General features: G+C 40.8%; 1 protein-coding gene across 2 annotated transcripts in view; it reads right to left on the bottom strand.

The window, feature by feature from the left end:
• The window catches only part of adam12b (ADAM metallopeptidase domain 12b), a 91,609-nt gene that overhangs the window by 48,729 nt on the left and 30,597 nt on the right, over window positions 1–12,283 (bottom strand). For both annotated transcript variants that reach the window (XM_084947938.1, XM_084947936.1), the window contains exons 4-8: window positions 5,650–5,728; window positions 2,853–2,929; window positions 2,024–2,207; window positions 895–960; window positions 55–126 (exon numbers count right to left, since the gene is read on the bottom strand). In XM_084947938.1, coding sequence (XP_084804064.1) covers window positions 55–126; window positions 895–960; window positions 2,024–2,207; window positions 2,853–2,929; window positions 5,650–5,728 — 478 coding nt within the window. The remainder of the gene's footprint in view (window positions 1–54; window positions 127–894; window positions 961–2,023; window positions 2,208–2,852; window positions 2,930–5,649; window positions 5,729–12,283) is intronic.

Raw genomic sequence — 12,283 nt, 5'->3', positions numbered from 1 at the left:
TATTTTAAAAAGGTGATTTATCCCTCTTGTGCAAAGGGGGGGAGGATGTTTTACCTTGTCCACATAATTGGCTATCTCTACCAGTCTCTGCTTCACCTTCTCCAAGTCCTTTCCTTGTTTCTGAAACTGAAAACAAAATTGCATGTAATCAGTGGAAGAAATTACACTCGCAAATTGTGAGTGTTTCATGAGGATATAAGAGACCGTCATTTCCAGAACATAAAAAAAAAACCCTCAAACCACAACAAAGGACACAGAAAAGCAGTGATTTGTATGAATGAGTTGAAATATTCACTGGCACTACATTTTTCTGCGTGTTGGGCAGGTTGTCAAGCTGTGACCATCTGGATCTAGAAAAATCTCCTAGTGTTAGAGAGGCGAATGGCATGGCCACAGGGAGCAGGTATGCTGGCAGATACGACAGCTTGCAAAGCTTTGGATCCAAATTGCAGCTCAAGTCAGACCTTCCAGTTTTACCCTTCTGTGCATCCAACTGCACCGATGCTGGACTGCATATCTAAGCCTAACAACATACTTGATCCCTTATCCTTCCTTTCATTTCCTTTCCTCCCATTCAGGTCAGTGGCATTAGCAGAGGGCTGTCAGGAGGAAGCCCCACAAATAGCTCTTCAGTGCTTATGGGAGACTATTCACTATCCGCATGGTTTTTCCCCGTTTCCTGTCTGCTCTGCTGGGAAATTGAAAACAGAACTTCCTGTCAGAAAAGAGACCACACTGCTGGTTGCACACTCATCCCTCTCTGCAGCTCCAGTGGGATCTATTCCATAGTTACTACAGCTCATGCTTATACCACAAAAGGATTGTGGGCTTTCAGTGTGTCGTCTCTGCTGGTAAAAAACTGCATTTGCAAAGAGAGGCAAGTAGGTGCATTACCTCTCTGTTGTCTGCAACAATGATCAGCTCGACATATTTGGTTGTCTTCTGAGCATGCCTTTTATGCTGTGATAAAAACAAAGATGGGAAAAGTTCGACAGTTATTAGGAAATGCGTAGAAGATCAAGACACCATTTCTGTCATTTCTTACCGCTTCTACTTAAAAGACTTAAGATGAACCTTTAAAAACTGCAACAGCTAAAAAAAGGTATTTACATTCTTGCCAAGAGATAGATGAGAAGATAACGCTTAAACGTCTGTTCACTAAATATAAAGATATAACCTGGTATCTATCCTGGTATCTGGTTTTAGCCTGCAGGCTAAAACACTGCAAATCAGGCTTTGTCCCAGCTGATATTCAGAACTATTTCCTTTAAAAAAAACTAACAAAGATGAGATAATCTATCACTCAGGGGTAGTTAAGTACTGTATATAGGCAAGTTTCACTTCCTAAGTCAGACAGAGTTCTTAATGCTTGGAAATAGGGGCAGATGGATGCTGCACCTGCTCAATGCAAAGCACTGGCCAAACCTTCTGCATGAGCCCTTGACTCTGTGCTCTCAATGCTGATAAAATGAGTGTCAAACCCAAGGCAACACCCTGAGGGAACTCATCCAGACAAGAATGCTTGCCAATATACTCATCTTGGTCAAACGCCCATTTATCTTTGATCAGTTCAATGATAGGCCTAACCTTCAGACTCGCTTAATGGTGAAAAACTGCAAACCAATAATGTAGCACAGCGGTCCCCAACCCCTGGGCCTCGGACCGGTACCGGTCCGTGAGTCGTTTGGTGCCGGGCCGCGAGAGTAGAGGCTCAGGTGTGAAATGTATAGTTTTCAGGGTTTTTATCGGTTTTCAGCGTTATTTTGTTATTGTTTTTATCGTTAACTCGGTTTTCCTTGGTCTTTTCACGTGTGTTATGAATAAATCTTCTTTTTTTTGGTACCGGCACTAGTTTTATTTTGTTGTATTTATCCGCGACACCTTAAAGGCCGGTCCGTGAAAATATTGTCGGGCATAAACCGGTCCGTGGCGCAAAAAAGGTTGGGGACCGCTGATGTAGCACTTAGCCGCTTTATCCAGTGACACTGTGATAAAAAAAAGAAAAACCCAGTAATAATCTCACCCTTGTGTGGAAGGACTTGAAGGGGCTTTCAATGTGGTTTTCAACTGAGGACGTGTTGAAGCTGTGGCCGCATGTTCCGGGGGTCAGTCTGAGCTCTTCCACTCGGTAAATGAAGTGAACTCCGGTGTCATCGCCAGACACAGGCTCGATGATAAATGTCTTGTTTTCAAGTGCGATGAAGCCTCTGCGGAGACAACAGGATAAGTCGGAAAACAAAACCTCAAAGCATGACCAGTCTCTCAAATGCAGAGTTTGATTAAATGGGCTCTCTCTAATGGAATACATAACTGGGCCGGCTCTTTTCCTGCAATCCCACTTTTACTAAAACCAGATGTTGTTTTGTTTGAGAAAAAGACAACATTTTTTTAAAGACTCAGATCTTTTAATGTCAGATCAGAAATATATACCACACATTAATAACCCAAACAAATCTAAATGGTCCTTATGGGGAAACTTAACATTTTCTATTCCCAAAATGCTTCCTTGCTGTTGGATTAAGCAGAACAGATGAAAATGTGCATGCTTAATACTTCAGTTTAAATACAACTTTGGATTGTGGTTCATTTTGTAGCAACAGCAAGATTATAATTACTGCCCAAATGAGTCCAGACATTTACTGGATCCCACCGTGAGTAAAGACAATGAGGTGTGACATTTCACCAATTCCTACGAGTCACACCAACTCACTGACAGCACGCTTAAGGGCTTAAGAGAGATGGGCTGCTGTGCTGAGCGACTTAAATAAATATAAACATTGGAGTGGCAAATAGCACTTAAAGGGCAGTGTAGTGATGCTGCTTGAATGCAAAATGACGCCTGAGATTCTTACCGAAGGCCTGAGCAGGCACTGAGGGTAACATCAGAGCTGGGATGCGCCTGCACTTCCCCGTGGTAGTAGCAGTGATTCTAAAAGAGAGGTTTTTTTAATGTGAACAAAAAAAAAACAAAACCTTTACATGTTAGAAATAAGAAACACTTTTAAAGAAACAAAGTGTGATATAAAATGTGTCATACTAAAAAAAGCAGAAGAAGAAAGCAGCTTGTCACATTCCTCTCGCTGTACTGAAGCTCTTACCTGACTTCAAAAGAGCAATACAGTACAAAAGACACTGGGACTATGCTGATGCTGTCCCAACTCGTGTTCATTTAAATTAGCATGCTCTGAAGACATCTGTCTACACTCCCTGTCTATAAAAAACAGGCCATTTAAAATTAATGCAACTTATAAAGTTGAAGAGAAAGCAGAAAAAATCGGCACGCATGGGAGGTGACAGTAACATGGTAATTGTTCGCCTTTCGTTAATCCATCAGACTGCTCTAGTGGAAGGAAATGGGGACATTTAAGGCTCCTCAGAAACAGTGAAAACGCTGTTGTCTGACCACAAGGAGAACAGAGGAAATGACTCTCATTAAGAGGGAATACAGACCTCCATTTACTGTCTAGTAGCACTCTATCCCTTTTAAATCAACTGTCATTCCCCACTACACTGACCATTTCTCATTCCCTGTACTGAACTCCAGTAGGAAGAAATCTGGGGTGGGATTTTTACAAAAAGATGAAAAAACTCCCATTTAACAAGTTCACTACAAGGTAATGAACTGGTAATGGATTTGAGAATCATTAGATTAAGGATAAAAATAGAACAGCTATAAAGGCTCTGTGCTCAGGCTGTGTTTGACCTAGCTAGGTTCACCTTTTACAAAGGATAACATCAGGTACAGTTAGTGACTGTCTCTGTGTCTCTGACGTTTTTACAGCAGCTAAATGTTGAGTGACTAAATACTCAAATGAAAATACAAAACAGATAATACGGTCATATGAAAAACAAAGTTTTCACTTTAAGCTTTAATTTGTATCATATTTCATATATCCAGGATTTTTTTGGCAACTTATTCCTTAAAACTGTATTATGTCATTTATTTAGGTTTTTGGGGAAAACAATGACACTGATGATGCAGATATCTAAAAACTGATGTATTAAATATAATACGCTGGGCATTAAGAGGTTAAAAACATGGAATAACATCCTTTGGACACCTGAAACCAAAGTGGAGATGTTTTCTTACGGCATATCAACAAAAACACCCCATAGCAGCTGGCAAACAGTGGTGGATGGGTGATGATTTGAGCTTTTTTTTTCCAGCCACACGACCTGTGCGCTTTGCAGTCGCTGAGTTTAGCATGAATTCCTCTGTATACCAAAGTGTTCTAGAGTCAAACGTGAGGCCATTTGTCTGACAGCTAAAGCTTTGAAAGTGGGTCATGCAACAGGGCAGTGATCCCAAGCAGTGCAGCAAAGCTACAACAGAATGGCTGAAAAAGAAAAGAATCAATGTGTTGCAATGGTCAATGTGCAGACCTCAACCGGACCTGAAATGCTGGGGCAGGACCTTAAGTGTGCTGTGCATAAACCAATAACCACAAACCTCAATGAACTGAAGCAAGACTGTAGAGAAGAGTTATTGCTGGTTCTACAAGCCTTTGAATCATTGGTGTACTTATTTATTCACAGTGCCACATAAATCCCTGTGAAAACTTTCTTTTTCACATGACTGTAAATCACAGTCAACCTCTTGGTATCTAAGTTATTCATTTCCTTAAAGTTGTTAGCTGACATGCACTGCATTGTTCCAAATTGAGTTAGGTATTCTAACCAAAGACAGACAAGAACTGAATAATGTTTTGTTAAGCAGCATGAAATAATGACCCACTGCTAAGCTGCTTAAGGAGTCAATTTACATCCTAAATTAGAGGTCAGGTCAGGTTTGTTTTATAGGTGTGGGCTTGCATGCTAGAAGAGTAGCAAATGTTTTTAAATCATTTGCATATGAAAAATATATAGAAATGCAGGTTCAGTACAGCACATTCATTGCCACTGAATCATGGGTAACACTTGTTCAGCAGGTACTGAAGGTCTCCAGTCTGTTAGAATTCTTCTTACATCCACCAATGAAGGATTAAATGATAAAAATTTAAACTGTGGGGAAACTGGCTAAAAAGTGTCCCCAGTGTCCACAATCCAACTAGGCAGCAAAAAGGGCAAGAGGCTGTGAACTATGTTAAAAACAAAATAAAACAGCTTTTTTTTTTTATAAAGGATCAGTTGTGCTATTTTTCCCTGAGCCACATAAACTGATTTCAACCATCCATGTGTCACACTAAAAAGCCTTGAGAAGTACTTTCTCCGTTTCCAAAGACTAGCGAGCACTTCGCCTCGCACAGCTAGCATGAACACAGCATAAAACAAGCAGTCAAGAATAAACCATCTGCTAAAAGGGGATTCCATAATAAAATCCTGATGGCAATGTTGGCGGAAAAACTACCAGCATGAAACACAGCTTATCATCAAGTAGGCCACGGGATAGAGTGTGTTCACCAACAGTGGGAGGCTTTCAAATACAAACTCGACCACATGGAAGCAATTAAAAAAAAAAAAAAAAGACAACAAAACTCTTATTTCTGTCCTAGATTTGATTTTAAATGAGTAAAGCTGATTCTCTGGAAAAAGAGAAAACTCGTCTGTCTTTGTGAGTTTTTAAAGGGTCACATTTTACAACGTGACTGTGCAGCATCGCTGAACATCAACTTGACCATAAATGTCAAAAGCACTCCAACGCTGCCCTACCGTGAAGTTGTGAGCACCGGTGACTGCACTTCCATCCTCCTGGTAATGTGTCTCGGTGTAATGGCTGGCAAAAAGACCCCTAAGAAGAGAACATAACAAGAGCATAAAAAACCCATTTATTTACTCATCGATTAGAAAAAAGAAGACTTTGTTTTCAGACAACCGAGAGGACTTGACCCTCAGTTGACTTTATATGTAGATTGCTTGTAAGGATTTGGGGGATGAGGTGGATGAAACACTTAGCAGTCCGAGGCGGGGAGAGACTTGATTTTCTGTAAATTTATTACGTGACTCATAAGTGTCCTTGAATCCCCTGGCATTCAGCATGAACAAGTTGAACCAAATGCTGATGTAATTTCTCAGCATGCGTGAGTGTGTGTATCTTTTCAACTGCGTGTCACTTGTGTGTGTGTGTGTGTGTGTGTGTGTGTGTGTGTGAGAGAGAGAGAGTGGGTGTGCTTTCCTCTACAGGCCATGAACAGATGGACATGGAGAGACCCACCCTGAGCATTGGCAAAGGAGCAGCAGGAACACCCATTTTTTGCAGCTGTATACTCAGATTGACATCAGGCAGGATGATCTCAGGATGTGTGTGTGTTAGAGTGCATTAGAAGAAGAGAGGGAGGTGGAAATACCCAGAAAACCAACAATACGTTTTGCAAGTCTGACGTGTATTATCCTAAAGGTGATTATATGGCAAAAAAGTAACAGAGGAGACTTAAAAACTAGATCACACACATACCCCACAGTGCTGTGCCAGCTCACGCAAATCGCATGTAACACAAACCAGAATTAGATGAGACGAGTGGCAACGGTGAGGCATTAAGCCAATAGTGTGTTTTTTTTTCTTCCATTCTTCAGGTCCATTTAATGTCTTATCTGGATATTTACAGTTAATTATTTTATCACCCGTTTATAGGAAGATCAATCCTCTGTGCCCCGAGCCTGACCACATTTAAACTTCATTAAATACTTATTATCGCTTTAATGTGCCTTATCACGCCATTAGCAAGCTCTAAACCAAATCTGATAAGCCGAGCGGCCAGTAATCACTTTGAAGAGCCCGGTACGTCTCATAAAAATATGATGACACATCAGAGGATGCTGCATGCTTCTCGGAAAAGCCCAAAATATGTATCTTAATAGTGAACGTTTAACAGTGGCGCTCGGAAACAGCCACAGCACAATTATAGGAAATGAAACGGCTCCGTTTGCCGTAAAGATGGGATTTGTGTCACGTGAGCGGTAATTCCAAGCAAATGCTCTCGTGCTGTATTTTTTTGGGACATGTTGGGAAAACCAGCTTAGGGGCAGTGTGGCCGCCGGGACTGCGGAAAAGCTGCAGGATTTACATGATGGAATCTCCCTGTAATCAACTTGTTGGCAAGAGTACACAGAGTTTATGAGGCCATGAATGTTTACTGTGCATTTGCAGAGAATTTCCTCACTGGTTATCTTGCAGCTCAGTTGGTGCGTATCTGTGTATCTTACACTGCTGAAGACCGTTTCATGCTTCTGTTTCTCACTGTCGCAGCGCTCTAATGTTGTGTCGTGTATCTGACCCAGTACGCAGAATCCTCATGTTTGTAACTAAAACACAGCTACCTAAGGAAGAAAGTGTACACTTCCATATAATTAAGCAATTTTTACTGGCGCCAACAGCCCACCTCTGTCGTCAATCAATTTTCCATGATTATGCTGCAAAAGACAAAGTGTTGACATTTTTGAATCATGTGGAAAATAAATACATCTTTTACTTGTCCTTATTCCACATGAGAAAAATGACGGCATACTGTGAGGATTGATAATTTATTCCGTAGCTGTTACTGATGAATAAGTTGCAGGATGTTTTATGCTCTGCGGGATGACTCTGTGTCTACACCACTATATTACACCTCCACAAAGAAAAACACATTTCCTTTTTCATTTTCATTCCTGTAATTGTTTAAGTCAATAACCACAGATTCTGTGGTCCTAACTGTGTGTTGCGATTCATTAGACACAGTGTAGTATCTAATTAACAGCTCACTAATGGCCGCCCAGGTTAATTGTGATAAATGACGGGCTGTTTAACAGCACCCCTGGGAGGCAGAAAATAATATTTGTCTTAAAGAATAATCTCCCATCTTACATGCGCCTCCTTAGATTTAATTTAACTTTTCTGAAATAACTGCATGAATTATTGATTGTCTCTAAAAAGCCAGATGAATAGCTTTCCACAGCTGCCTTTTGAGGCTAGAGTGCTGCTCATGCGTGTGATGTTTAAATATAATTAGGAGCATGATTCACTATTTGGAAAGGACCTTCCAGTAAATCTAAATCAAGACTCCCACATATGTTTGCAAGAACACCCATTGTGTTGCTGAAATAGCCGATCTGGCCTTCGAAATCTGACGTCCCGCGACGTCTCTGATGAACATACAGCACATTTGTGTTTCCATTCCATCTGCTTGCATAAGTGGAACGCTACACTATATCATACACAACAACCGAGGCTGGCAGAGATAGGACTAGCACAATGCAGGGACAATACAGACAAGGACAGCATAAAAACTAATTACGGCAGACCACAGAGGACCCTTCTTCATTTTAGAGGCATAAAACAAACTGGCAAATGTTATTTTCTGCCATATCTGAAATTACAGGAGATAGAACTATTGTTGTCTCTGAATCGAGCAAGTATTTTGATGAGTTTTATTTAAAAAGAACAAATCAAATCAAACAGACAAAGAGTCGCTACAATGGTGTGATCGATGACGCTGAAACTAAATGCATCACTCGCTGTTTACACAGATCGATGTTTATAATAACATCTTTCTCTCTTGATCCAGCCGGTACGACGTTCTGTGCAAGTGCAGAAACTCATTTACATACATGTGACTGTGTCTCATGTAATAATTCACCATTACACAAATCCCCTTGAGCATGGAACCATTTGAGAGCAATGTGGCTCCTCTTGCAGCCTCTCTACTTCCTTTGAAGAGTGCTAACTTCAGTGATTTCTTTTAATCCCCTCTCCCCCACAAGCCTAACCCCTAAGCCTTCCTATAGCTGCTACTTATGGTAGCATATGCTAAACTCCAAAAAGAGCAGACTACTACAGAAGCAGAGGCAGATGAAGACGAGAGAGGAACTAAAGAGGTGTGGCTGACAAGTCTAATTCTATTTCCACATACGGCTGCGTTCCAAATTGATTTACATACAGCTCAGTGTGCCTTCAGCTAAGGCTTGGCCGTGGCTGTGAGTGCACCGGAGTGTACAAGCCAGCAAAACCAGAGAAAACTAGGGAGAGACAGTGGTGAGGGTGGTAGGAGTGAGGAAAGCAAACAAACAAAAAAATTCCCTGAACTACATAATTAAAGAAAAGCCTTCCTTTAATCTTCTTTACTGGCTTCATAAAAGAGTCATCGTGTCCATTTCTGCATTACTTTCATCTTTGTTGTCTCACTGAAATTTAAGGTGTCGGGTCAAAATGTTAGGCAGCTACACAGCTGAGGTGGGTGAGAATATCATTAACGTTGGGGGGTACGGAGAAATTTAAAATGACATCTGATGATAGCGGCTGATAAAAATTCGGAAAAATGCCAAACTTATTACATATTCAACTTTGGGGAAGAGGACTGTCTGTTCAGAAATTGATGCGAGCCATGTAATAGCTGTTGAGACATTTTGCACTGAAATAAAAATGACCTAAGATAATGTGTGGGCAACATTTGTGCAGCATTTTAGAGCTGTGTAATAATCTTAGTTTGTGTGTTTCCAGTGTTATTGTGATAATGTTTGCTAACTTTACAGGTGCTGCTACTGTAGGTCGAATATTTTCTTCTTTAATTGCAGATCACAATGGAAGCTAATCTAATGAACTGGTACTTATATAGTATATTTCTACTTCATGCCTCATTCATCCATTCACACACACATTCATAAAAGTGCTTTTTCCTAACCTAACATTCACACACTCACACCCTGATGGGGTTCAGTATCTTGTCCTTTCCTTGGAAGAGCCAGGGATTGAACCACCAACCTTCCGATTAGCAGATGACTAAATCAAACAGACAAAGACTCTAAATCCTGAGTCTGAGTCACCCCAATCTAATCTAATTTCTAAGGATTCATCACCAGGGAAAAATAAATACCTGTGCCAAACTTTGTGCCAATTCAACAAGCAGCTGTTAGAATATTTTGATGCCAAGAGGTCATTTATATGGATCAATATCCATACAGACTTTCATGACTTTTATTAAACTAAAAAGATCCAACCAGCATACGTTGAGACTCTTACCAGCAGGGCAAAGGATTGGGTCTCATAGTAACACTTACAGTACCACCATAAGCGAAACTAAAGAGTCACATTCATGGATGAGCAGACTAAGATTTTCCATTATATATGCTCCAGCAGGCACTGGATGAATATCAAACATGCTGGCTGATGGGGCAGGCCTATTTAAATATTGACTGACCAAAGCAAAGATAGCTCCTTAATGAGTCAAGATCTCTCTTTGCTTAGGAAGAAGTCACAGAGGGAACAGCTGCTTGACTATTAAAAAAATCCTGCAGCGAGTCCTCAGAGGTCCGCATGATGACACTTTTTCCTAAAATAAAGTGCCCCTGCACATACAAATGATTAAATCTCCGAGTGGCCGTGTCCACAACTTACAAGCAAAGTTGATTTTTCATATCTGAATACTCTTTCATCCTTCTCCGTCGCCAAGATGGTTCAGCTTTCGTTCAGACAGCCCTGTCTGTCTGTCTGTGTCCCTCACCTCAGGCTTCATGGCATTGTGTGCTCAAAGTGGCGCCTAAGGCAACTGAAGTCATCACATCAGTAAAGTAAACCGCAGAGGGAAAAACATTATTCCCTGTGCTTGAAAGCAGAGGAGAGTGATGAATCATGGCAGGGGCACAGTTAATAAAGGTTGCCACTCTCGCTCTCACACGCTCTAAAAATAACAGAAATCACAGGTAAAAAACAGAAATATCTCATAATAAACTCTAAGAAACTTTTTCCTGAACATGACACTTCAATTGCCATACAGTTTCTTTCCCGACTGTTTGAGTTGTTACCTAAGAAAACGAGGATTGTAGGCTGCATAAATGAGGAATATCAGACACGAATAAGAGGAAATAATGGTAAAGCTGTCTTATCTGTTTCCTTGGGGAATAAGAGAAGTCTGGGGGGTTGGTGACTGATGGGAAATGGAGAGGCTCTTTAAACAAAATGTCTCTGATCACGCAAATTCATGCAGATATCCATACTGGATTGCCCCCCTCTCCTGATCACTTTAAAGCATGAGTGAAAGGTGATCGTATTACTGTGCAGCAGGTGAGGTTTTTAAGCACTCAGTGATAATGGAGTCACTTTCTTCATTCTGAATAAGCCTTCTCCCTCTGAAACCCAGCATGTCCTTTTCAACTCTAAAGGGTTTTATTTTCTTTTATAGCCTGATGAAGGGTAACCTTATCTTTCATGCTTCCGGATATTTCTTCTTTTTAACCACCCATTGCTTTTTTCTTTTTTTTTTCCTTGGCATTGCATTTTTTTTTTACTGCTACGGAGTCTTATGAAATGATAACAGAATTTGGATAAAAATGAAAGGCTGCAGGTGCAAAACAAGGATTAAAACGGCTACGGTGTCAAACCCCAAACCTTTTGATATTTCTAATGAAAGCACACTTCAGTTTTGGTGGGAAACATTGCAATTTCTGCTGAAGCTATATCACTGTTATTATTTTTCCTCGCTTGTGAACATATCGCCAAGCACCAGAGCTAACAGCGGTGAGGCACAGCAGGGCTGTTAAAGAATGAACTGTTTCACTGCTGCTGGCCCACACGTTCGGAATTTTTAATACCAAAAAATAATTCCCACACTAAACATAATTTTCCTCATAACTGTACAAAGAGCATGATGTCATACTCTCCCTGCTCCCATTAAAGGGGGAATACATTTTCAAATCAGTGTGAGGGGAAACGTGCTCATCTACAGCACAGCAAGAGTGAGCCCTGTGCACAATTTCAAAGCAGTCCTCTAACTTCTCTCTGGCTATGGTTTGCTGCTAAAGTGCAGGCCCGACCTGTCCATCTTGTGCAAAATTAGCCTCTGGTGTTTGCATCTTCTCTACATATCGCACCACTGAGGCTGTTTGTGGTAATTAATGCTCCGAGTTCACGCAGCTCAACATTAGACTGCTTATGAAATGTGCGGCTAAAGGAGCTCGTGAATTCTTTATAACCCTAACAAAGGAGTACAGATTATTTCTGGGCACGAGATGATGATGGCACAAACTCAAAATGCTTGGAGGCAAGATCTGCGCCACCAATGAGCAGCGAGCCATAAACACTTTATATCCTAAGATGTTAGCAAAATATGCTTTCAGTGGAAGAGCATATAGAGATTACATGTTAAAAATCCAATCTTAACATCCTTGTGACCAGAGGATTTGAAGTGTTTTGTGCATTTAGGGAAAAAAAAGTAATAACTTTATAATGTTATTTTCATTCTACTATTTTTCATTCTGCTTTTATTTTTCCTGCTTATCCAGGTCTATGATTCAGGGGGTATCAGTCTAGGCAGAAATGCTCAGACCTCCCGCTCCACAGCCAGCTCTTGCCAGCAGAGCAATATAATCTCTCCGG

The sequence above is a fragment of the Perissodus microlepis genome, chromosome 13, assembly GCF_051167445.1.
Source record: "Perissodus microlepis isolate ML-2025 ecotype Zambia chromosome 13, ASM5116744v1, whole genome shotgun sequence".
Taxonomy (NCBI): Eukaryota; Metazoa; Chordata; class Actinopteri; order Cichliformes; family Cichlidae; genus Perissodus; species Perissodus microlepis.
Note: the sequence above shows the minus strand (reverse complement) of the source record. Positions and strands in the feature narration are given on the sequence as shown.